General features: G+C 31.2%; 1 protein-coding gene across 1 annotated transcript; it reads left to right on the top strand.

Annotated features, from left to right (window-relative positions):
• The first annotated feature begins 524 nt into the window (after window positions 1-524).
• LOC134705888 (DBH-like monooxygenase protein 1) lies at window positions 525-11,330 on the top strand. Its single transcript, XM_063564602.1, has 7 exons — window positions 525-561; window positions 1,121-1,219; window positions 4,659-4,838; window positions 5,717-5,883; window positions 6,270-6,513; window positions 8,657-8,753; window positions 11,162-11,330. The coding sequence occupies exons 1-7, from the start codon at window positions 525-527 to the stop codon at window positions 11,328-11,330; spliced, it is 993 nt and encodes a 330-aa protein (XP_063420672.1).
• Window positions 11,331-24,211: the final 12,881 nt, after the last annotated feature.

Below are 24,211 nucleotides of genomic sequence, written 5' to 3'. Positions count from 1 at the left end.
TCCGTACTTCTATGTATTAAAATAATATTCAATAAGAGTAATAGACTACAGTATGTTATGAGGTTACAGATTTCTAATTCTAGTTTTGTTGTGAGCTAAGTAATTTTGTTGGAAGACTGTAAAATATAGAGTTGTTTGAAAAGTATTGTTTTCAGCAATTTTACATGTAATTCTTGAATTAGTTGAAGATGTGCTTTGTATCTAGTCGTATCATAAAATGTTACAGATAAGTTCGAGTTTTTAAGATGCAGTATATTGTGAGTAACAATGATACAATTCTTCAACAAAGTCATCATTTATACAAGTAAACCATTATAAGTACGTCCTTTAACTCGGAGCCTTGGCTCACACCGGACAGCAAGCTATAACCCTCCACCCCCTAAAGAAAACAAATTAAGAAAAAACTAGTGTAAAACCATTCAAACAAGAAAACCAACGATTACTATGTTGACTGATGTAACCTAATTTTTGACGTACATTCCTATTATGTCTGATTATTTTGTTCACTCATTGTTGTCAATATTATGAAGGACTTCTATGTGACTGTCATAGAAGTGAGAGGTTTAGACAGCCATAAAAGCAGGTTTTCTATACCATAAAATGTCTGTACCAATTCACGAATATGACAATTGTTTCACACTCGTTAAATGTGTTTGAGCTTTTGTTATAATTGCACGTTTTGAATTCCCCTTGGAGTTAGATATTTTTGTAATCTTATTTCTTTTCAAATAAAGTATAGAATTTAAGAAAATAAGAAAAACATAAAATAATTTGAAATTTTACCGACGTGTCAATATGATGTATGCAATATGCAAACATCATAAAAGCAACAAGTACTTGTGTCAACTTGCATCTACTATCAAATACTGTCAACATCAAACAATCATATGTTGTAGGATTGTTGGAGTCGTCATCAGGGTGGAAAATCAATTTAGTGCCATCTCCAGTAGATGAATTCGTGAGATTATAAAAAAAGCAAAAAACTCCCAATAGTCACCGTCATATGAACGTTACCTTGATAAATCAGAAACATTCTTAAATATGAAGGTCTCATAACATATATGTTAGATGTATTAGAAAGTATTTTTAAAACATTACCACTATGATTGTTCTATTACAGGCATATGTGAACCATTGACATCAGCTACGTGTCAACAACAGAACAAATGGCTACAGTGTAATGGCAACAAAGACAAATGTGAATCATTAAATGAGAAAGGTACTAATACTTATCAAAGGTACCAGGATTGTAATTTAATACGCCAGACGCACGTTTCGTCTACATAAGAATCATTATTGACGACCAGATCAAAATAGTTATAAAGCCAAACAAGTACAAAGTTGAAAAGCAATGAGGACCCAAAATTCAAAAAAGTTGTGCCAAATGCGGCTCAGGTAATCTATTCCTGAGATAAGAAAACCCTTAGTTTTTCGAAAAATTCAAAGTTTAACTAACTGCTGTGCAAATACCATAATTATAAAAAGACGTTAAAATTAACAGATAGAATAGGGAAGAACAAAACCATCGAGTTTGTTGTTTAGTTTTTATCTTCAGACTCCAAACAGAATAATGTTGCTGTATTTGACAAAACCTTTTGGAATTTTAGGTTTTCAATGTTCTTTAACTTCGTACTTTATTTGGCCATTTAATCTTTTTTATTCGAGGGTCACTGATGAGTCTTTTGTAGAAAGAACGAGCGTCTAACGTTCAAGGTTTGTTCCTGGTTTCTTCTATGAAACTTAAAATGGAAACGGGAAATGCGCAGAGACGACAACCGACCACAGAGCACACACAGTTGTTCTGTGCATCAGTTGACAATATAACAATACAGTTTACTAGTTATCAAAAAGTGAACGCCACCTAAACTCCGAAACATAAAAATGAACCAACATTACATAAACATGTAACACTAAGGCCAGATGTTACTGACTTGGGACGGAAGCAAACAATCCGGCAGGGTTCAACATGTTTTATGATATCTCTAAAATGCGGAATTAAGAAACACACATCAATACACACAGTAAAGTTCAATTGGAAACAATTTTTTTCCACTTTTCGAATGTATAGTAACAGGAGAAACTAAGCAAAATGACAATAATTAACAAAAGAGCTATTTACTGTTTAGCAGTTACTGATATTAAATAAACTCATCATAGATACCAGGATTAAATTTTGTGTTTACGCCAGACTCATCAGTGACGCTCGAATCCAAAAGAGTTAATAAGGCCAAATAAAGAACAAAACTGAAGAGCACTGATGACCACAATTCCAAATTGTTTTCACAAATACAGCTGTAAAACATTCCTTAGATAGAAAAGCCTTAGTACTTCAAAAATTCAAAAGTTTTGTAAACAGAAATTACCATATCAATGTTACTCATGACAGCACAGAAGTGCTGACTACTGAGCTTGTGCTACCCTCGGGAAATTAAAACTCCATCAGCAGATATGTCAGCCTTCAGCCCAGACTTCTATTAAACTGATTGAAGTCTTTTCGTCATATTAGAATCAAGAATAATCCCTCCTGTTATGGGTTTAGCATCATACCATCATAAAATAAACGATACGACAATATATCCCGTATCATTTAAGAACTATAGACACTGAACTATAAGGATAAAGGTGTTTATTTCCGATGCAAAGACGCTATTAGTGAATCAATTTTAATTCCAAAAAAACTATATTTCTATTGAATACATAAAGGCAACATAAGAAACTGCTGTTCAATAGTCATAATTTTGTTAAGCAAAGACAAATTCGGGTAAACAACTAAAACCGAAGAAACACACCAACTATGAGAGGAAAACATGCACGTAACAGTAACACTTAACTACAACAAACGCAAAGGACAACATACATAGGAACAGACTGATGGATAACAACTGCCATATTTCTGACTCACAGTTTATTTCAAGAAAACAATTAAGAGGCTGATGAGAGACTGATATCGCTAACCGTAATTTCAGTTTCAGTTACTTGACTTAATTGAAGATCTACCTTAAAGTTGCTGAACAATTTTGTCATTTTGTCATTTACACTGTCTCTCTTTCTATAATAATATCAAAGATAATCGATATTATACAAATTAACCCAACACTGTAAAAATTACTAAAAGTTAACTAGTTCTGGACAGTATTATAAACCCAACAATAAGTTGTCATATTGGTCTGAAGATTACCTGACTGGTAGATCTAAACCTGTTTAACAGTACACTTTCACCTATGTCAGTTTTGCTCTTACTGCTTTAGTATTTGAGATAAAGTCAAAAGCTTCATATGGCCTCTGTTTTCAATTTTTAGAAACTGTTGCCATACTTTTGAATGGATCAAATTCCTGAATTTAATCTATAAACTAAATAAAATAAGGAACATGCAAATCAAGTTTCTAAGTATTTGGCGAAGTATTTTCAGAGAAAAAGACTTTCATTTATATTTATTTCAAATATGTCATCAAGTTTGAGGTTCAAATGGAATCTACTAGAAAAACAGCAAATCGGACAAAAAAAACCCGATCAAATATAAAAATTGTCGGACGAAAAACATAATTGGTTGGAAAAGGCAACGGACAAAAAGCAAAAGTGTTGGACAAAAAGCAAACGGACCGAAAATGTGGACAAAAGAAAAAGTGTCGGACTAATAGCTAAATAATCAGACAAAAAGCAAAACGGACCGAAAGCAACGGATATAAAGGTTTCATACCTTCTTACTTTGGTTTTGCTCTATCCTTCATTCAAATGTAAATGAAACAAAAAGGATCAGCATACTAGATAGCAAACATTAACATTGTTCGGGAACTTTGCGATTGGAGCGGAACTCTTTATGAATTTGTTATGATTATGGTCCACACAAGAACTTTAGTTCCTGACTGAACTGTAAATCTGAAGCTATGTATTTTAAATGAGGGTGGCTGGAAAGGGGGTGGGCAATAGGGGGTCCGTAAACATGTTAACATCACCTCGATTTTGGCAAAAAACAGGTAACAAAAATGCAAATAACAGGTAACAAATTGAGTTGAAAACAGTTAACAGCTTTAGTTTATTTCAGATAACAGTTAACAACACCTTGAAAAGGTACAAAACAGGTTAACATAAAAGGTATTGCCCCCCTCTTAAATGAGTTATCGCGGATAACTGCTATTAACTTTGATAGGGATAAGTGAAGAAGCTGCATGGCAGACTTAGTACGTGAACGTTGATGGGTTAATTACGGATTAGAATACCTCTGATACATGTTTAAGGTCTATGACACCTTCTGTAGAAATGTGGATAACGAAATTTTCAAACTTCAATAATATCAAAACAATAAAGATAATACATCATAGAGATGGACCATTTTGTACATATTCCAACGGGAAACATCGTGCAAAGAATTGTTATTAATGTTATTTTTTCATTGCATTTAAGACAAAAAGGGGATTTTGTGGCAAATACAACCAAGATTTTTGTAGAAAATCAACAGACTTTAATACAGAGATTTTTGTTAAAACATTTTAAAAATAGGTAATTCACTAGTTTTTCCCGGTGCTACGTCACTTAAGGCGAGCGCACCCTAGAATGTGTACTTCAATTGGTCCATTTTATATTTGTTTTAACCAATAAATTTATAAACTTGTTTAAAGGAAATAAAAAAAAAAAACTCTTATCTAATTTATTGTTGAAGGCATTCTCCGAACGTCTCTTCGGATTCCAGCAACCAGTATACCATCAAAACAGACATCATACTATTGTATGTTATTTAGACTACCTAGAAATGACACATTCCATCTTGTGGGAGCAAAACCGATCATTGATAATAAAGATATCACACACCATATACTTCTGTTTGGCTGTAACGAACAAGGTAAGTACCTGTTAAAATAATCCAGAACATAGGAGAATCATGTATGATTGATATGAAAAAAATTATGTTCAATGAGATTCCAAAAATTAACAAAATAACCCAGAAGTCTTGTAAAGATTCCTAACAACATTTTAAACTCTTAACTGTCCTGAATCTGTAAAAATCAAACTATGACTAAAAAAACAAGTCAAAGATCGGTCATCAAAGTCGAAAAAATACATAAATCTTTAGTTGAAATAAAGGCCATCACTTACAAAACCTCTGACCTGGCACAGGCACGTGATTTCATGACTTAAATGTTTTCTATTGAGGTATTAACTGTCCCCATTTTGATTTTGCAGAGGACACACCAATGATACTTAAAAACATGTAACTAGTGGATCTATAAGGCATGGGTTACTTAGCTGAAATCAAATCATAAAATTGATTAACATTTGTAAAACATTAAAATCAGCATGGTTCTTTGGTAAACGTAATTATCAAATTAACTTAGTTCAATTAGATATTGACGATTTCTATATTGCCGTTCTAGAGTTATGTGTCTTGTGTAGAACATAATACTTATATCGTTTCCCTTCTTATAAAAAAATGAGAATTCGGTAGTAACGATTTTTACTTTTTCTGCTGTTCAGTATATTGTCCTTTATTGATGGAAAACGACATTATGTCTTAATTTTCATTGTGATAATTTAATCAGCTTTTGACCAAATCGTTTTGAAATAGTTTGATTTTGGACTTCATGTCTGATTTTGAGAATTTGCACTGATTTCTGTCAGGAGTTTTGTACCTTGATGGATCAATGCATTAACGTCATAACTAGTTTGCTCTACCCTTCTCGCCTGTTTGTTTTAATTACTGTAACTTTCAATATTTCGTAGAAGGACAAATAATACCATCGGAAGAACCATATGAATGTGGAATGTTAGCGCACAGACAATGTGTCAATATTATTGGGACCTGGACAGTTGGAAGTGATAGCGATTGTTTCCACCATTCTACTGGATTTAAAATTGGATCATCTGGATTCCAAACTGCAGCTTTACAGGTATAAAAAGAATAGCTGCTCTCAAAGTTTTTTAAGTGATGTAACGACATTTTGAACACAATCTTTAACATGCTTACTTTGAAAAAAAATAAAAAATTCGGACTTGCTTGGTGAAATAGCATATCAAATATAAAAATAAACTTTTTTACTTTTTACTTTTTACATGAACTTCAGCAATCGCTCACTAATACTAATAATACTACTTAAGCATATGATAAAATGATATTACTTGTACTGTAAATTACTTTTCGCGGATTAAGCTATGTATATTTAATGATTTTTGAAGATACAGCTCTTCGCGTATTCCAAATCCGTGGCTTTCGAGTTGAAATATTTTCAGGTATCTGTGTAAAATATTAATACAGTTTTGCGAGTTAATTTTTCAGATTCATTGGAATAATCGAAATAGAATTCCAAACATGACATTTTCCTCTGGATTAGAGCTTTTTTATACTCCAAATCTTCGACAATACGAAGCTGGCATGTTTGCTGTGGGACAAGAGTACCTAAACATTCCACCGCGAGTTCCTAACATAAGCTTCCGTTCGAGCTGTTCCAGTGCCTGTACAGAAGTGATGTTTCCGAAAGGTGTTTTTATTACAAGAGCAGTTAACCATATGCATTATAAAGGTAAAATACCACCGTGAAGTAGAACACAGGTTTGTTTGTTCAGCTAGTTGTATTCAGAGATCAAATAAGCCAAGTCATTTAATTTCATATATATTTATGGTGTTCTTTCCATTTACAATCCAAACTTTTTTGAATTGGTTCAATTCATATACAAATGTAACCTCTAGAACTGATCAGAACTAGAAATTAAAGAAACAACATACACATCTTTCTACGCCTTATTTTAAGACTGATACCCCGAAATTGACATACAGGGTCATCTCAGTACCAGAATCTATGACAAACGAGACAATTTTAGTCTTGCAATTTTGAATATCCATCTTAGTAGCAATTTACCAACTTCACCTGCATGTGGGATATACATTTCCCAACTTATTCGGTATTCAAGACCATACAGCAACTACTCAGACTTTGTAAAACATCACCAGTGTCTGAGCAGACAGTGGATGAATCAGGCGGTATGTCAAAAGAGGGAAGAAAGATACCAGAGAAACATATAAACGCATAGTTCGAAAATAAACTGAACACCATGGCTAAAAAAGAAAAAGACGCATACAAATAAAAGTATACAAGACACAACATATTAGAAAACTAAGGACTAAACAAAACGAACCCCACCAAAATAACGTGGGATGATCTCAGGTGCTCCAGAAGGGTAAGCAGATCCTGCTCCACATGTACCACTTGTCCTGTTGCTCATGTTAATACAAATCCGGTTAATAGTATAATTCGGTATGACATATTCGTGAAAAGGTTAAGGGAGTGTAGATACTACACAATGAATATATCCAATATCATCTGTGAAACGGATATTTCATAACGGTCAACCAACTCGTAATGGCGTTCGTAAAATTTACGAAGACATGATTCAAACTTCACCATTTGGAACTCTGGTTTATTTGCTTCCTTGTAAGAAGCAACTCTCTATCAATGAAATCATGATAGGAAATACAAGCACGGGAATATCGTATCAATGGGGAGATATATACACCGTATAAAGGCCCTGCTAGAATGCGTTCAACATAATCACCAAGTTATGAATTATTTAGTGAGATAAAAAGTAAAAACACAAAAATACTGAACTCCGAGGAAAATTCAAAAAGGAAAGTCTCAAATAAAATGGCAAAATCAAAAGTTCAAACACATCAAACGAATGGATAACAACTGTCATATTCCTGACTTGGTACAGGCATTTTCTTTATAGTGGAACGTAAAGTTAAAGGATATTGTTAACTTCTTTGCTTTCTTCATAAGAAGTTCCTGTTTGAATTCAGCCTCATAAGGATTACGGAATAAGTGGACAAAAAGAGGGACACAATTGGTTCCCATGAGAATGTTGATAGTTTGTTGTAAAACACGGCCTTCAAATGTAATTAATATGCTGTCATCAAGAAATCAAGCATCTTGATAATATCAGTTTCAGATATTGTTTTGTGTGAATCACAGTGATTTTTATACAAAGTAGGTTAACTTCCCTAAGACAATATACTTATATCTACGTTGACCAACCTGAAACAAAGCAATACCAGTGCTTCATTCTAAATATTAGCTTACGGTCAATGCTTTTTTCAACCCCATAAAAGTGTTAAAAGAAGCAGTCAACACTACATTGTTTTGCTAGGATCATGAAACACGATTTTTATCAAGTATTTACTTGGACACTTTATTGCGGAAGCTCGTGTCGTCGTGAATGTTACATTTAATTTTGAAATGAAGGTTAATTTCTGAATGACTAGTGAATGATGTTAGCCAATCAACATAACATATTAGAATGAAACAAACCACATCTTCTTATATCTATGTAATGTAAATTAAATAGGAATCTGAAATTTGGAAGTATTGCTGATCATGATTTTTCTGCTTAAAACTTGATTTTTATTCTCGAACCATCAACACCACCACAAGTAAATGAATTGGGATCATTCATTTCTTTTTACATTAAAAAATTACACGAACTTAGGATTACTGGATTCAAATAATTGTATAAATGACATGGGGAATGTGTCAAAGCGACAACAACCCGAACATAGAGCAGACAACAGCCGATTTATATGTTTATTTTCGTTGATAATGTTAACTTATTATGTACATGATAATAAACATATCAATTGCATTATAATATCAGTGTATATGCGTTTTGTAGGTATACAACAAAATATAGAGATATACAGAGGAAACAAGAAAATAAGAGACATTACTCATGAGCAGGAATATACATATGACAAACCAGTATTTTATCAGTGAGTGCATTAATTATTTTATAACTCAAAAGCTGGTAGAATGACTTGTTTGTTTCATCTGTCACGATTATATGTATAAAGTATAAATCTCAAAAATACTGAATTCCGAGGAAAGTTAAAAACGGAAAATCTCAATCAAATGGCAAAATCAGATGATAAAAACATCAAACGAATGGGCAACAACTGTCATATACCTGACTTGGTACTGGCATTTCATGTGTATAACATGGCGAATTAGACCTTGAGGTATAGCGTTAAACCTCTCACTTGTATGACAGACGCATCAAATTCCATTGTATTGAAAAAGATGCTTGAACAAATGTCACAAATACGGGCACAACAAAAACATAAACCCACCAAAAACTGGGGGTGATTTCAAGTGCTGCTTCACATGTGGCATCTGTCGTGTTGCTCATGTTATTACAAAGCCTGTAAAAAGTCTAATTCGGTTGGTCACATTCACGAAAAGAGAACGGGTTTGATAGTTACGACATAAGGAACATATCTGATATCATCTGTATAACTGATATTCCACAACGGTCAACCAACTCGTGATGGCGTCCGTCAAATCTCTTTTGTAGTAAATTTTAGTTTTAACCGGTGTACTATTATCTTTAATCAAAAACAGGGCATCATGAATATAAAACCAGCTATTTCATGATTATGAGAGAGTGACATAGTTTACTAGTGCCTACATAAATGCGAATCATTCAAATTTGTAAAAGAGAGGCAATAGATATCAAACGGGCATTCCAACTCATGATTCGAAATATAAACCGATAAAGCCATGGCTAAAAAGTAACAGACCAGCAGGCATCCAATTTTACACAACACATACTAGAGACTGAGCAACACAAACTCAAGTAAGCTAATCGTATATGCTCCGAACCCAGATACAACGCTAACCTATTAAAATCTTGGATTTACAGTTCCTTTGTTCGCAGCAACCCTTTCTCAAATAAATCCTGTAGCAAATGAAAGCCCTGGAATATTGTATCGCATTGGAGATATGAACTACGTATTCAGGAACTGCTAGAATATTGCTACAAAGAAATAGAAAAATCACAATTTGGAAAGATATATATTTTGTTGTTGTTTTTTTTAAACCGACCCTTAATGTCAATTTCAAAATATAAGTCAAGAGATGAGACGGACTTCACTACTCATTTATAATGCCGTTGATGGTTTGCTGTTCGCTGCAATTGTGAACCAAGGAACCATGTTGAAAGTCGTGCTTTAATATTTAAGTGAATTACAAATTGTGACTTGGATCGAGAGTTGTCACATTGCTATTTATACATACCACATCTTTTACTTATAACTATATCTGTTATATCCTTTGTCTATGTTCTATGGAATAGATGTGTTCAGCATATTCAACATATCTAATTACGTAGATAAACTCCTGATAGGTTTCAAGATTAAAAATTGTATTTACCAGACGCACGTGTTTTCTACATTTACATAAGATTCATCAGTGACTCCTGAAAACACAGGTCCAAATAAAGCACACCATTGAAGATTCTTAATTTTTGTTCCGAAATTGACCTTATCTTTTCCATCCTTATACCGTAATACATAATTCATATTTGTTTACTGGAAGTGTGCGTGCGTCTTAAATAATGTTATAATCATCAACAGTATTGCCGACAAAAATAGAAGTTTGATGAGAAGATTGACATATACGTTCTGTTGTCTTGATATACAAACATGTTAAGTGGTAAATAAACTCATCATAGATGCCAAGATTTAAGTATAAGGGATATTTAATAACCTAAAATAAAAATAAAAGATACATATAAAGTAGATGTATGTGGTCAACGAGACAGCATCCAAGACAACGTCTCGTTTGAATTGTTCATAGGTCATTTCAGGGCCTTTTATATCTGCATATGCGGTATGGGCTTTGCTCATTGTTGAAGATCGTACAATGACATATAGTCGTTAATTTCTCTGTCATTTGGTCTTTTGTGGATAGTTGTCTCATTGGAAATCACACAACATCTTCTTTCTTTTTTAATAAATAACTAAAAGACATATATGTTTGTCTGTTTGCGTGTGATTAAAAGATATTTTTGTGAAATCTAGATTTGAAATATACTTTTTAACACACACTTAAATCACATACTTTTAACACACACTTAAATCACATACTTTTAACACACACTTAAATCACATACTTTTAACACACACTTACATCACATACTTTTAACACACACTTAAATCACATACTTTTAACACACACTTACATCACATACTTTTAACACACACTTAAATCACATACTTTTAACACACACTTAAATCACATACTTTTAACACACACTTAAATCACATACTTTTAACACACACTTAAATCACATGCTAACACACACTTAAATCACATTTAAAATATAATATTTTCATTGTAGATTTGATCCTCCTATAAGGATTCGTCCTGGGGATGAAATTAGAACTACATGTACATATTCCTCTCTATCGTCAAACGAAACTATATGCACTGTGATACTACGTGTTCTTCGAACTGTACTGAAAAAGTCCGAAATCTACGAGAACATGAATGCTTACGCGGTGATCTAGGAGATTTTATGATCTTTAAGTTACAGAGAAAATATCCATCCATTAGTTTAATAAAAGACTGTTTTCGAGAAAACAAAAGTGACAATGTAAAGGCATATAGTTTCAGTCTATTTTTAACTTTAGCTTTGATGTATATTACCTAGCTAGTATTCTCATAAAATCAAATTTACAAGTTGTTTTATCAATTAGCCATAAAATACGTGCAAAGATTTCGAGATAGAACTCCGTAATCATCCAATAAGATGGTCTATTTAAGTTAACAACTATATCAACAGAACGGCACATACAAATGAGTTTTAAAAAAAACCAACAAAGTCAATAGGTCGTAGGTATATGTTATCTTTTTTATTTGCATCACAAATTTGTTTCAGTAATAATTGATTATAGTCAGGTGCATAACATAAAAAACACAAAACATTAAGCCCGTTAAGATAAGTAAACTTTAGAAGTTTAGGGTACATATTGTAGCTAAAACCGTCTGGTTACTAGCTTGATAGCTTTGAATTTCAGGACTAATATTTGCCTTAAATGATGTTTTATTACGCAATTATAATATTCAAGAAAACAGTGTAAATTGTTAGATAGAAAAGATACCAGTAAATAGTGAAAGGTGTATACAATTATTTGGTTTAAAAATGTTATTCAACTACAATAACTATGAACAAAGGTGGATAACTCAAACTCAAATGATTGCCTAGATTTGTTGAACATTCTGAACGTGATCAACAAAAACCAAAGTGTTCATGTAAACACAAGCGAGAGGTTTAGCGCTATAAAACCAGGTTCAATCCACTATTTCCTATAATTGAAAATGCCTGTACCAAGTCAGGAATATGACAGTTGTTGTCCATTTGTTTTTGATGTGTTTTGTCAATTGGTTTTGCCATGTGATTAGGGACTTTCCGATTGAATTATCCTCGCAGTTCAGTATTTTTGTGAATTTACTTTTTGCACATATACACTGGGTTGTGTCTATACTCTTTTATTATGATACAGTGTTGGCTGTGTTCCATTTACGTTTCAAAACATGACATTATACCAGAAAAAAGGAATATTATAACAAAATTAATGATATTCTAGTAGGAATACCTTAATGAATATCAACTTTCTTTTTTTTTTTAATTTAAATGAAAGCCTACCTGCCTTACACTTTGTTAATTTTCATACGTAAATATTTATGCACTGGGTCTTAAGTTACCTGTCGAAATGAATGAACTCGGTATAAACTATTGTTGTTACGGGGGCGGACCGCTTATATTACATATACAGAGAGTGGCCGAGTATTCGTCACTTGAGATTTTCGCTATATATTGTATATGGAACTAAATTTTTTCAAAAAAATATTTTGGGGTCATTTTTTGTTTGATTTTAAGCAACTTGGTACAAAAAGAAGCAGAATTGTCACAGGTTGATTTGTTTATTTGGTTATATTTTCCTTTTGGAATATTTTTATGTTTTCACAAGATAAACACAAATATTATTTTCTGTTCAGAAATTCGCTATATTCAACCAAATTAAATTATACAAATTTATTGTAAGTGTTCACATTAAAAGAAAACAAAAACACATGAAGACCCAACTATTACCACATGAAAAAACATAATTTAGACAATTCTACGTATTTTCAGGCCTTGTTGATAATAATCCAACCATAAATATCCTTTAGATATTTTTTTGAAAAATGTGTTTTTTTATATATAATATAAAGCCAAAAAAAATGCAGGTGACGGAATACTTTTGGCCAGGTAGATAAAAGAAAGGATGAATGTTTACTTATTTGATATTTGTATAAAATTGTAAAAATTCATTTACAAATTTTTATGTTTATTTGCAAGATTTTTATCTTGAACAACAATTTTAGATTCCGGTAGATGAGGGGTCTGTATTAAAATCGACAGTTTTAAAGTTACGTTTCAAAATGTAGTGTAAATCATGCTTTACTATAAAATATAATTAAAAGGATAGGCCAATCAAATTTATTATGGAAACATTTAATTTTCTTTATTCAGATTAACACGTCTTTTCATGAATTATATGGTTTTCTGCTATTCTACAATCCAAGATCATTTGAAGATGGTGGGATAATCAAGAACAGGGCATTTTGGTTATCATCCCGGTGTTGGTTTATCCTTTTGCGCTACATGTGTCGCGTTTCATCAACACAAAGGAGTTCACAAAAGGAACACTGTATCATGTATATGGGTTCTGCGTGGAACAATCTTGGTCTCATATGATATTGTGTACGTTATTAAAGCTGTTAAATAACTAATAAGTTACTAATTGGTAAATTAATAGCAACACTCCAAAAACGCCTCCATATGGATCATGTATCTCCCAGTTGATTCCAAATGAGTGAACATGCGATTCGGAGCATGATTTCCTTTGTAGAGGATTAATCGTAAAAAAGAAGCCTTGGAACCAAGATTTTCAATAGGTCAAATTGTATGGACGCAATCACCAGCTGGTTACATGTAAATGATATGGAATATATCATATTATATGTTTCACCAATAAAACGGATATTTTCAATTGTTGTTAACACAATCCTGTCGTCTTTTCTGGGATTGTTGAATTACCGAATCAGTCTTATTAAAGATATATATAGTGATTACTTTGAGCAAAATGAGGCCACTATTTGCTTAGCCTTTCGGAAAACTTGAGGTCGTCTACATTATTTGGTAGATTTTGTGTTTTTGTGTCTGTTTAATTGTTTTGTTTATCTGTTTGTAATTTTGCCTTCTTTCCACTTCTTATTTTAATATGATGGGTGATGATAAAGGCAACAGTAGTATATCGCTGTTCAAAAAGTCATAAAATCGATTGAGAGAAAACAAATCCGCGTTACGAACTAAAACCGAGGGAAACACGTCAACTATAGAGGAAAACAACGATACAACAGAAACACTGAAGTGCAACAAAAACAAACGACAATGCAACATATATAGAATCGAACTATTAGATAACAACTGCCATATTCTGACTTGATACCGGACATTATCATTGTTTGCTACTTTGTTACTTTCTGTCTAAAATATTGTTTGTAATATTATGTTTTATGATGCTAGCCTTATCTTAATTATCAATTTGTTATATTAGTATCTGCTGTTTTATGTTTCGATGCATTGTACCTGTAGATAAAATCTTCGATGTATGGTATGACTAAGTCTGTAAAATCTACGTTTTTGGAAAGAAAAAAAATCTAATGTTTGGTCTGATAGCTGAACGATATTTGTTTCTTCTTATTTTAACTACCTTGCCCTTTTGTCACATATTATAGTTCATTTTAGGGGAATAATATTGGAATATTGTAATGTGAGCCGGGTCATTCGCCGACCAACTGTACCGAAGAAAGTGTTCCATGATGAAATCGACATTATACAAAATATAGCTATGCTACTAGTTTTACGAAATAAACACAACTAGTTGCAGTATAAGTTATAATAACTATAAAACATACATTCCAAAAAAAACCTGTGCATGGAGATTTTACAGTTACTGGATAAAAGCCGCTGCTAGTTGTACCAAGTCAGTAGTCAGTAGTCATCATATGAGTATTAACATGCAATATTCATGATACGGTATGTTTTGGCGGTTAAACACTATCTGCTCCTATAATTTGAGAACCAGTAAGTTTTGTGTCTGCCCACAGGCATAAGTTTTTGCCGATATTTGTTTTATTCGTATTTATTGTGCTCAGCTACTTTTGTAAATATAACTAAACTATAAGTAGCTGCCATAGACACAAGAGAGGTTTAGCTAGGTACAAAAAAAAGGTTAAACACATCATTTTCTTTTGAAAATGCATGAACAATGTACCAAGTCAGAAATAGGGCATGTTGTGTTTCACTTGTTCCATTGATTAACCGTTTTTGATTTTGTTAGTTTTTTAATGGACTTCCTCTTTTTAATTTGCTTTGACTAACAGTCCGAAATTTTTTGTTTAAAATTTTTGTAACAGTCTTCTATTGTACAAATTTTTCAATGTTTCAGTATAAATCCACAACAACTTCGTATTCAATATGGCCGACTATCTGTTCTGATTCGAACGCCGTCGATTAGTCATATACAGACAGAACGTCTGGTGTAAAACAAAATATAACTCTGATATTTTTATGAGTTTTTATTCAGTTTCTAAATACTATGTAAGTTACAGTAATAAGTGCAAGATAAAACCAGCAAACTAAAAAAATAACAGAAAAATGTATATGGTCTTACGAAACTGAATTACCTACATTGAAACTAATATTTTATTAAAAATCTCAAAATTTTGCACCAACTTTTTTGTAAAACGTTTTTCTTGAAAATTATTATATGCATATCCAATCGTCGAGGTAAATGCATGTGGTAATTTATAATTATAGCACGTGATACAAGTTGAATTTCAAGAAAAACAGCATTAATTCTTTTGTTTTATAAACAGTTTAAATTTGCAATGCATGTTTACAATTTCGAAAAAACGTTATCTCAGAATTATGACAAAACAATCAGTACTGTCTCGTGATTTTTTTTAACATGTTAACAAGCGATTATTTGAAAATGTGTCACTTTGCTTTATAACAAAAACAGAATTTAAATTAAATCAGCAAGTTTAACAGAGTGAATATAATTATTATGGTCTTATTTATATATATTAATATAAATAAATATCAATAATTACACATGCAGCAGATTTAGTACATAGATTTTATAAACATTTTGAGAAAAGCATTATTTAGGTCCAGTCTACCAATGTTGCTTCATTTTAATATTGATTTTTTAGAACGTTTTCATTACATTCTACATGTTCTATCAGTTTGTTAATCAGCACAAACGCAGCATTTACTTTTGGCGCAAATGATATACTAGTACTGCATATGTAAAACATAACTCAAATACAGTGTGCTGCATAGAACTGGTGTCAAACCGTACCCTGCATTTCAACAGTTGTTTTATCACTTGATCATAAAATACTCCAGTTTAATGTGGTACGAGTAGAATATAGATATCGCAATAAGAATATCCATTTGTTTTATCTATGGAAAAAATAAGATCGTCAAATTTTAGGTAACATATACTTAAACTAATTTCAGATAAACAATCTGTTTTTTCTTTCTATTGGTGCTCCAATACATTATGTTTTTGTCATCGCAAATACTTATTTAAAACTAATACTTTGACCATGATAAAACCACAGATTCACTGGATAAGAGCTATGATACAATACAATAAATATTTTATAAAAAAAATATGCAAAATAAGAATTTTAAGCGTAAATAATTATAGCAAAAAAAAAAAAAAAAACAAAAGAGTTAACTTTCAAATTAACACATGATAAAAACACAAAAGTTATGGGGTATCCATCTATGACAAAAAAAGTACATGCACAGCATTAAAAAAAGGAATATACAAAAGCAACAGAACGGCGCTTTTATTGCTGATCTTCATTTAAAAGTCACAGTGAGGCCTTCAACACGGAGCAAAAAAACCAAACTCTCATCTCACTGCAAGTTTGTGAAGCGTATTTTAAATATTCGAAGGTATTAAACCGAAATATTTTCTTCGTACCGACATGAAGCTTTAAAAAATTATTAACACTTGGAAAGATTATGATAAACCAAGACATTGAACGTCCAAAACATTGTCGAAAGATTGAGAGAAAGCTAGCTATTGACAATTTGACAATCAGAATATAGGAAATAGAAATTTAAGCTTTTTAAAAATTGATGACTGTTAAAATATGGCACATGGCAAAAATTTATCTAATCCTCTACTTGTTCTTATATTTAGACTAATTATCAAAACAATAATTTTAAAATCATAAACTTATTATACATGCGATTTGCCATTTAATTAAAAAAACAAATAAAGGATGACTCGTTGTTACCTAAAATTGCATAAAATTTACACATTTTTTTTATCTTAATTTTTTATCTTAAAAAGGCAATTTCAAATGATCGGAAATGCGTGGAGCATGATCAATCAAAACACTCAAGATACAAATACACAAATAGTATAACGCGTTAATATTAGGAGCAACGACAACACAAATTAAAACTGTGTGTACATTTTCAAAGAAACAAATAAACCTATTTACATCAAGGGACAAGACCTAGTTATGAACTAATTTTCCAAAATCTTCTCTATAAAGCGTCAAGTAACTCCTCAAAACAATCTAAACTTAGTTAGACATTTCAATGATTACAACTTGCAAAAAGACTAACACAAGAAAATATTTTGAAAATATTCAAACTGTCAGACAATTGATATTCAAATAATTGATGATAAACTTGATGATATTTATGTTAAATCGTCGTAATATATTTAATTTTATCTGAGAATTTCCTATTTCTTTAACTTTGAGCAATTTTAATTGTTTAGTCTTTTAAAAAATAAAAAAACGCCATTACATGTAAAATAATATGCAATTTTTCTTGACATATCAATTTCAAACAATAATCGTTGGCTCGTTGTTTTACCTGGAAATGCCTAATATTTGCATGGTTCAGTGTTTATCTTAAACATGCATTTTCAAATGATGAAAGGTACGGTACGTTGACCATATCTAACCAAAGACCCAATAGAGAAAAATACAAAGTAATTTGCTATGGTACAATAACAAAAACATTTGATAAACACAATAATGGTAACTTAGATAATTAATTAAATCATATAATAAAAGAAACCTAAATCACATTTTTTCTTTCTTCAAAGAAATGATAAGTATTTTCTATCAGAAACATACTATTTAGTTATCTTCAAACTTGCATGACGCTTAAAATAAATCAATGTCACGTGCATATTGCTAATTTTATGTGAGACCTGTCTTGTTCTTTCACTAAAAGTTATCATTTGATTTTAAAATTTAAGGAAAAAAACATATGCTACATTCAATTCGTCCTGACACATCAACGTCGCAAATCGTTTTAGCTTGACATCGTAATATTTGTACAGATCAACATTTGATGTTTTTATATTAAAAATGTGGTTTCAATAACATTAACGGTACCACTTTTCCTGCACCAGATGCATATTTCAAATGTGTTGAAATACGTTGTCCATGATCAAACCACAGATTCAAAAGATAAAAGTATACAGGAATGTACAATAAAATAAACGTTTCATTAAAAAATAATGGTAATATAGAATATAAAGCGTTGCTATAAGTGGCAAAGAAAATACAAAAAAAAAAGTTTTAAATGTCAAATGAACAAGTTTTTACACGAAGGGACAAACCTCAAGTATGCAATAATTTGTCGAACTCGTTTCTTTTCAAGCATCGGAAAATTTCTAAAAACTATTAAAAATTGGAAATACATTTCAAAGATCATTATTTACAAAAAGACTTATACATGAAAACATCAACTTTGGAAACTAAGTTTGTAAATTACTAATATATTCATTTAAAAAAAATTAGCCCTACAGATTGGCAAAAATTGTACAAACAAAAGGTGTAAAATATCAAATAAACAAAACTATTTACATAGAGGGACAAAACTTTAAAATGGTGCAATTCCTTTCTAACTCTTTATGTTGTAATCGTCAGATAATTTTTCAAATCTAGAGACCTGTCGTATTTACAAAAAGGGATAAAACTTATTTGTGCAATTCTTTTCTGAACTCTTTGTTTTTTAAGCGTTAGATACGTTTTCATTACTAAAAATATTTTGAAAGACCATATATGTTGAATCACATAAGCAACACGACGGGTGCCACATGTGGAGCAGGATCTGTTTACCCTTCCGGAGCACCTGAGATCACCCCTAGTTTTTGGAGGGGTTCGTGTTGTTTATTCTTTAGTTTTCTATGTTGTGTCATGTGTACTATTGTTTTTCTGTTTGTCTTTTTCATTTTTAGCCATGGCGTTGTCAGTTTGTTTTAGATTTATGAGTTTGACTATCCCTTTGGTATCTTCCGTCCCTCTTTTGAACATTAAAAGAACTAAATTGTTTGAACACCCCAAACTATTTTCCATTATAATCGATCGAGTGATGGGAGATAACTTGCTGACACCAAATTTTGATAAAATAAATTTGTTAATATTTTTTATAAAAGAATACTATTCAAATTATCTTTAACCCTGATGACACTTAAGGTCAAGTTTCAGAAAAATGGCCATGTTACAGATGTGGTAAAATTTAACATACAACTCTGGTTCGTCTTAAAATCACAAAATTTCAGATTTCTACTACATAGATTTTAAAAATCTATATGTTGTTGATACATACATTTACATTTTTATGATGTAATAATGATAATAAAAGAGATACGTGTATTTCAATTAGTTTAACGAACCAAGGTTGTGTGCAAAATTTTAGAAAAATCTGTGACATAGCCTATTTACTGTTCCTTGACCTTAAGTTACACCCATGCATGTCATATGGCTAACTTTATATGAGTAATTCCTTTTTCTTTCCTTTGAGTTATCATTTAGTTTTAAAATTTTGATAAAAAAAAAGAATTTAAATACTTAAAGCGATATCGTATGACCATGATGACATATCAACTTCAAATGATAATCGTTGGCTCATTGTTTTATATCAAAATGCGTAATATTTGTACAGTCCGGATTTTCTTTTACCGTAACCATGTCTTATAAAAATTATTAAAGGAACGTTGATCATGATCTAACAAAAGTTACAAAGACATAGTAATATGATATTTCATTATAGATTAAACATTTGATTAAAAAGCTATTTACATATAATACAAAGCGTAATTATAAGTTTCAAAGACAATGCAATAACAAACAAAAACTTATGTAGTAAAAAATTAAATAATAGAATAAGCGTATTTACATGAAGGCACTAAACTTAATTGTGCAATATTGTCCGAACTCGTTTCTATAAAACGCCAGGTAACTTCTCAAACATATTTGAAGTTGGAAAGACATTCAATAATAGCTATTAAAAACAAACTAGACATGACAAAATCACCTAGCAAATTAAGTCTGTAAAATAATAACATATACGCATGTAAAAAAACTTAGACATTCAGATTAACAAAGACAGCACAGGCATAAAGCGTTGAATATAAAATGAACAATAATTTATAAATATTCAAACTAAAGAAAAGTGCTATTTAAATAATCGTTTACCTTGATATCACATAGATTTTAATAATAAGTCCATTTCATATGGCTAATTTTATCTAAGTACTTTTTTTTTCTTTCCTTTAATTATCATTTAATTTAAAAGGTTGAAAAAAAAAACAATGCTTTTTTTAGCTAAAATTGCTTAATATAGGTACATTTCAACATTTGTATTTTAATCGTAAATATGTGGTTTCAAATCATCGGAGGTACGTTGGCACTGATCTAACCAGAGACACAAAAGATACAAATACATATTTTTTTAGTAATATGACATTTTACATTCTAATATATGACGTGCTTCATTCGCTTTATGAATAAACCCATGCTCTAAATCCAATAAAATTTGTTTGCACATGCGTATATTGACTACTACAGAGTAATGAATTTTATGCATTTAATATATTTCCTTAACCTTATAACACTTCCAAACTCTTAAATGATGCACGTGTTGATTCTAATTAATTTATTATGACTATAATGTGTTGCAATTCGAAATTGACATATTTGACCTAGATACGACAACCGTTCATGCTGGTTGTTCAAAACTCCTCCCTCTGAAAAATCACATTGCTAGTCGTTTGCTAGTTTACAAACAAAAAAAGGGAGGTTCATGGAAGAGCCTACACAAACGTTCTACACGTATACACATCGGACATAGAAATTACCTTAATTGTCCTAATCAGAATCGAAATAATTGATGCAAGCTATAATACTTTATTGTAGTTTTAACATGGGTAGGCATTATATTCGTGTTATTTTAGCTTTCACTATCAAACGGGCAAAAATAATCACGAATATAATGACTATCTATGTTAAAACTACAATAAAGTATAGCTTGCATCAATTATTTCTTAAATAAATAAAATAAAAAAGATTAATAAAAAACCTGTTTATATAGAATATAAAGCGTAATTATAAGTGGCAAAGATAATACAATAAAAACAGAAATAGTTAATTATAATCAATTAATCAAGTAAACGTATTTACATAGAGGGACTGAACTTAGTAGTGCCAATATTTTCATAAAATTGTTCCTCTAGAGCGTCAGGTAACTTGTCAAAACAAATTAAATACAAAAAAATACCAGTAATTAATATTTACAATTGAACAAACACACTAAAACATCAACATTGGAAACTCTGTTAAATAATAACATATACAAATATAAAAACTTGACCATTCAGACAGGCAATGATTTTACAAGCATAAAGTGTAAAATATCAAATATAAAAAAAACTATTTACATTAAGGTACAAACATAAATGGTGCAATTCCTTTCTGAATTTTTTGTTTTTTAATCGTTAGATAATTTTTCAAATCTACAAAATTATGCTTTTAGAAACCGGGGTAACATTGGCGTTGTACCTTATATGAACCAAGTTAGGAATACCACAAACTATGTTCCATTTTAATCGAATGATGGGGGGGGGGGGGGATACTAAAGCTAGATTTTAAAATAACTTATATGTAAATATTCAAACTGAAAAATAATCTATTCAAATAATCTTAAACCTTAAAGACACTTAAGTTCACTCAATGCCATGTGACTTATCTGTCTGTGTATACTTGATATACAGGGGACTTAGAAAAAAAGAGATATGAAAAAAGAAGCGAAGAAAGAGGCTGCGATTAAGCGGGTACATAGCCGCGACTTACTATTATTGTTCTTTGTTTTAACTGAGAATTTTTGTTTTTTACTTCGAGTTATCTTTTGTTTTGAAAACAACCCCAAAAAACATAAATATTAACTTTAAATCATATTCTTTGACTTATTGTTTTACCTCGATTAATATTGTGTAATATTGGTACAGTTCACCAGTTTAGTTTAAATCGTTCTTATTTGTGTCCTTTCTATAACCCAAAAGTAAGCCGCAACACCTAAATCTGCTTTTTTGTCACCACGTCATATTCAATACAAGCTAGAAAAACAAAAATATCTCAAGAAAACTTACAATAGTGTGTTCTATCCTGAATATGTACTAAATATTGAAAATTGTTAGAAAAAGCAGAGTGATTTAGGAAATTTGAGGCCCCAGGGGCAAAAAACATAGAAAATTGCCTACCCCCTGGGTCATAAAACAAATAATTTAGCTTGTAAATGCTATGATTTTATGATTTTAAAGTTCTTGATATAGAAAACAATAACTATGCTTGTAAGTTATGCAAAAATCAGATGTTAGCAGTCATCTCTACAACATTTTAAGTGAATGTATATCTCAGACTGGTATCTGCCTACATACAACTATTGCAAATATGGCTTTGTTTGAACACTTCTAGTATATATAGTTGCTAAATTGTGTCGGATATATGGTTACAGATGATATTGTTGTGACAAGAATTCTAAATTGACCATTTGAGGCAGAAAATGTGTTCTTTAATTGACAATTAGGCATACAGTAAGATGTGGACTGGATATAGAGGCTGGATTAAATACTTTATATAATCTTGAATGTTGTAATGATTGACTGCTAAACATTACATTTATAATATTCTGATATGCTATCAAAACAGTTTTAACAGGTTCTAGGCATTTTTTATCAGAAAATATGAAAATAGGATAAGCTGGCAATAATTAAAGTCTTGTCTTCAAATTCTTTAAAAAATTGAAACCGGGGAGGGGGTATAAAATGTATAGTAAAGAAAAACTTAGAGTATACACAGTGATTTCTTTTAAACTTTAATTCTGATAAATGAGTATTAATGTGAGAAAAACTGATTTTAGAGGGTTTTCTATTTGAATACATGTCTGTATAGGTTGCACTTTGTAAATACAGCTGTTGCGCAAACACGCCTCTTTTGGGGAGTAATTGAATATTCATAGAAAATAATTTTGTTTACATACTGGTTCCCAGTTATGCTCTCTGTGTTCCATATCGCAGAGACATAACTTGGGAATGTTACCAGTAAATAAACACGTGCATATTGTTTACATTGAAATATGTGGTAACCTTTCATTCGAGGTAGGGGTAGTTAAGAAAATTAGTGTAAGTTTGAACTCTTTCAGGGCATGTAAACGTTGAAAATATGCCGCACAGACCTATATTTTGACCTTTGAAAAAAATTGTGGTGCATATGAACTTTCAATTCTAGGATAAGATTTTTTTCAAACTTCATAGTAAAAGTGGTACAGTTTTAGCCGTAAAAGGAGTTCCTATGGGAAATTTCATTGTCAATATTTACAGAAATGCAACCTATTACTGCATAACCGATTGTTTGAATTTGCCGGTGTATTTGATAATTATGTTAATGACTTTATTCATTCTTCAATAATGAGATTGATAATGAAGTAAACTAAGGAGGTTAAATATTAAATTTAACAAGCTTTTTACTTCGTGGTATGGATGTGTAGCGGACATGCATTAGTTAGTCCTGTACTATTGGTTTTAATTGCATACTAAAAAAATACCGACACCTAGTTAGTTCAGATAATCTGGCTTTTTAACCCAAATCATATAATAATAAATTTAGTAACATTTATTTGTCCTATTAAAAATATTGAATAGATATAGGCAGATGTGGTATGAGTTGCTAATGAGACAACTCTCCGTCCAAGACACAATTTTGCAGCTTGAAATAATGCCTATTAAAGATTCCGGACAATGTGTGTAATATTTCCCACTGGACGACCAATATCTTCGATTCAGTTCTTTTCAGAAGATTATGGATCTGTCATGAACTGTTTGAAGATCAATAATACTCAGCTTTTCCCCCCTTCGCCTCCTTTGTCATCGAATACTATATTACGGATCATTAACTTTAACCCTTTCACGTTCCGCCAAATTGGACGTAAACTTATGGAAAGACACTATCA

The sequence above is a fragment of the Mytilus trossulus genome, chromosome 2 (genome assembly GCF_036588685.1).
Source record: "Mytilus trossulus isolate FHL-02 chromosome 2, PNRI_Mtr1.1.1.hap1, whole genome shotgun sequence".
In the NCBI taxonomy this organism is placed as follows: Eukaryota; Metazoa; Mollusca; class Bivalvia; order Mytilida; family Mytilidae; genus Mytilus; species Mytilus trossulus.
The sequence above is the reverse complement of the archived record's forward strand: the minus strand, read 5'-3'. Positions and strand labels throughout refer to the sequence as shown.

Coding starts and splice junctions, on each gene's coding strand:
- LOC134705888 (XM_063564602.1), top strand. CDS start 525: ATGAAGGACTTCTATGTGACTGTCATAGAAGTGAGAG. Junction 4,839..5,716: donor GTTTGGCTGTAACGAACAAG/GTAAGTACCTGT, acceptor AATATTTCGTAG/AAGGACAAATAATACCATCG. Junction 6,514..8,656: donor TAACCATATGCATTATAAAG/GTAAAATACCAC, acceptor TGCGTTTTGTAG/GTATACAACAAAATATAGAG.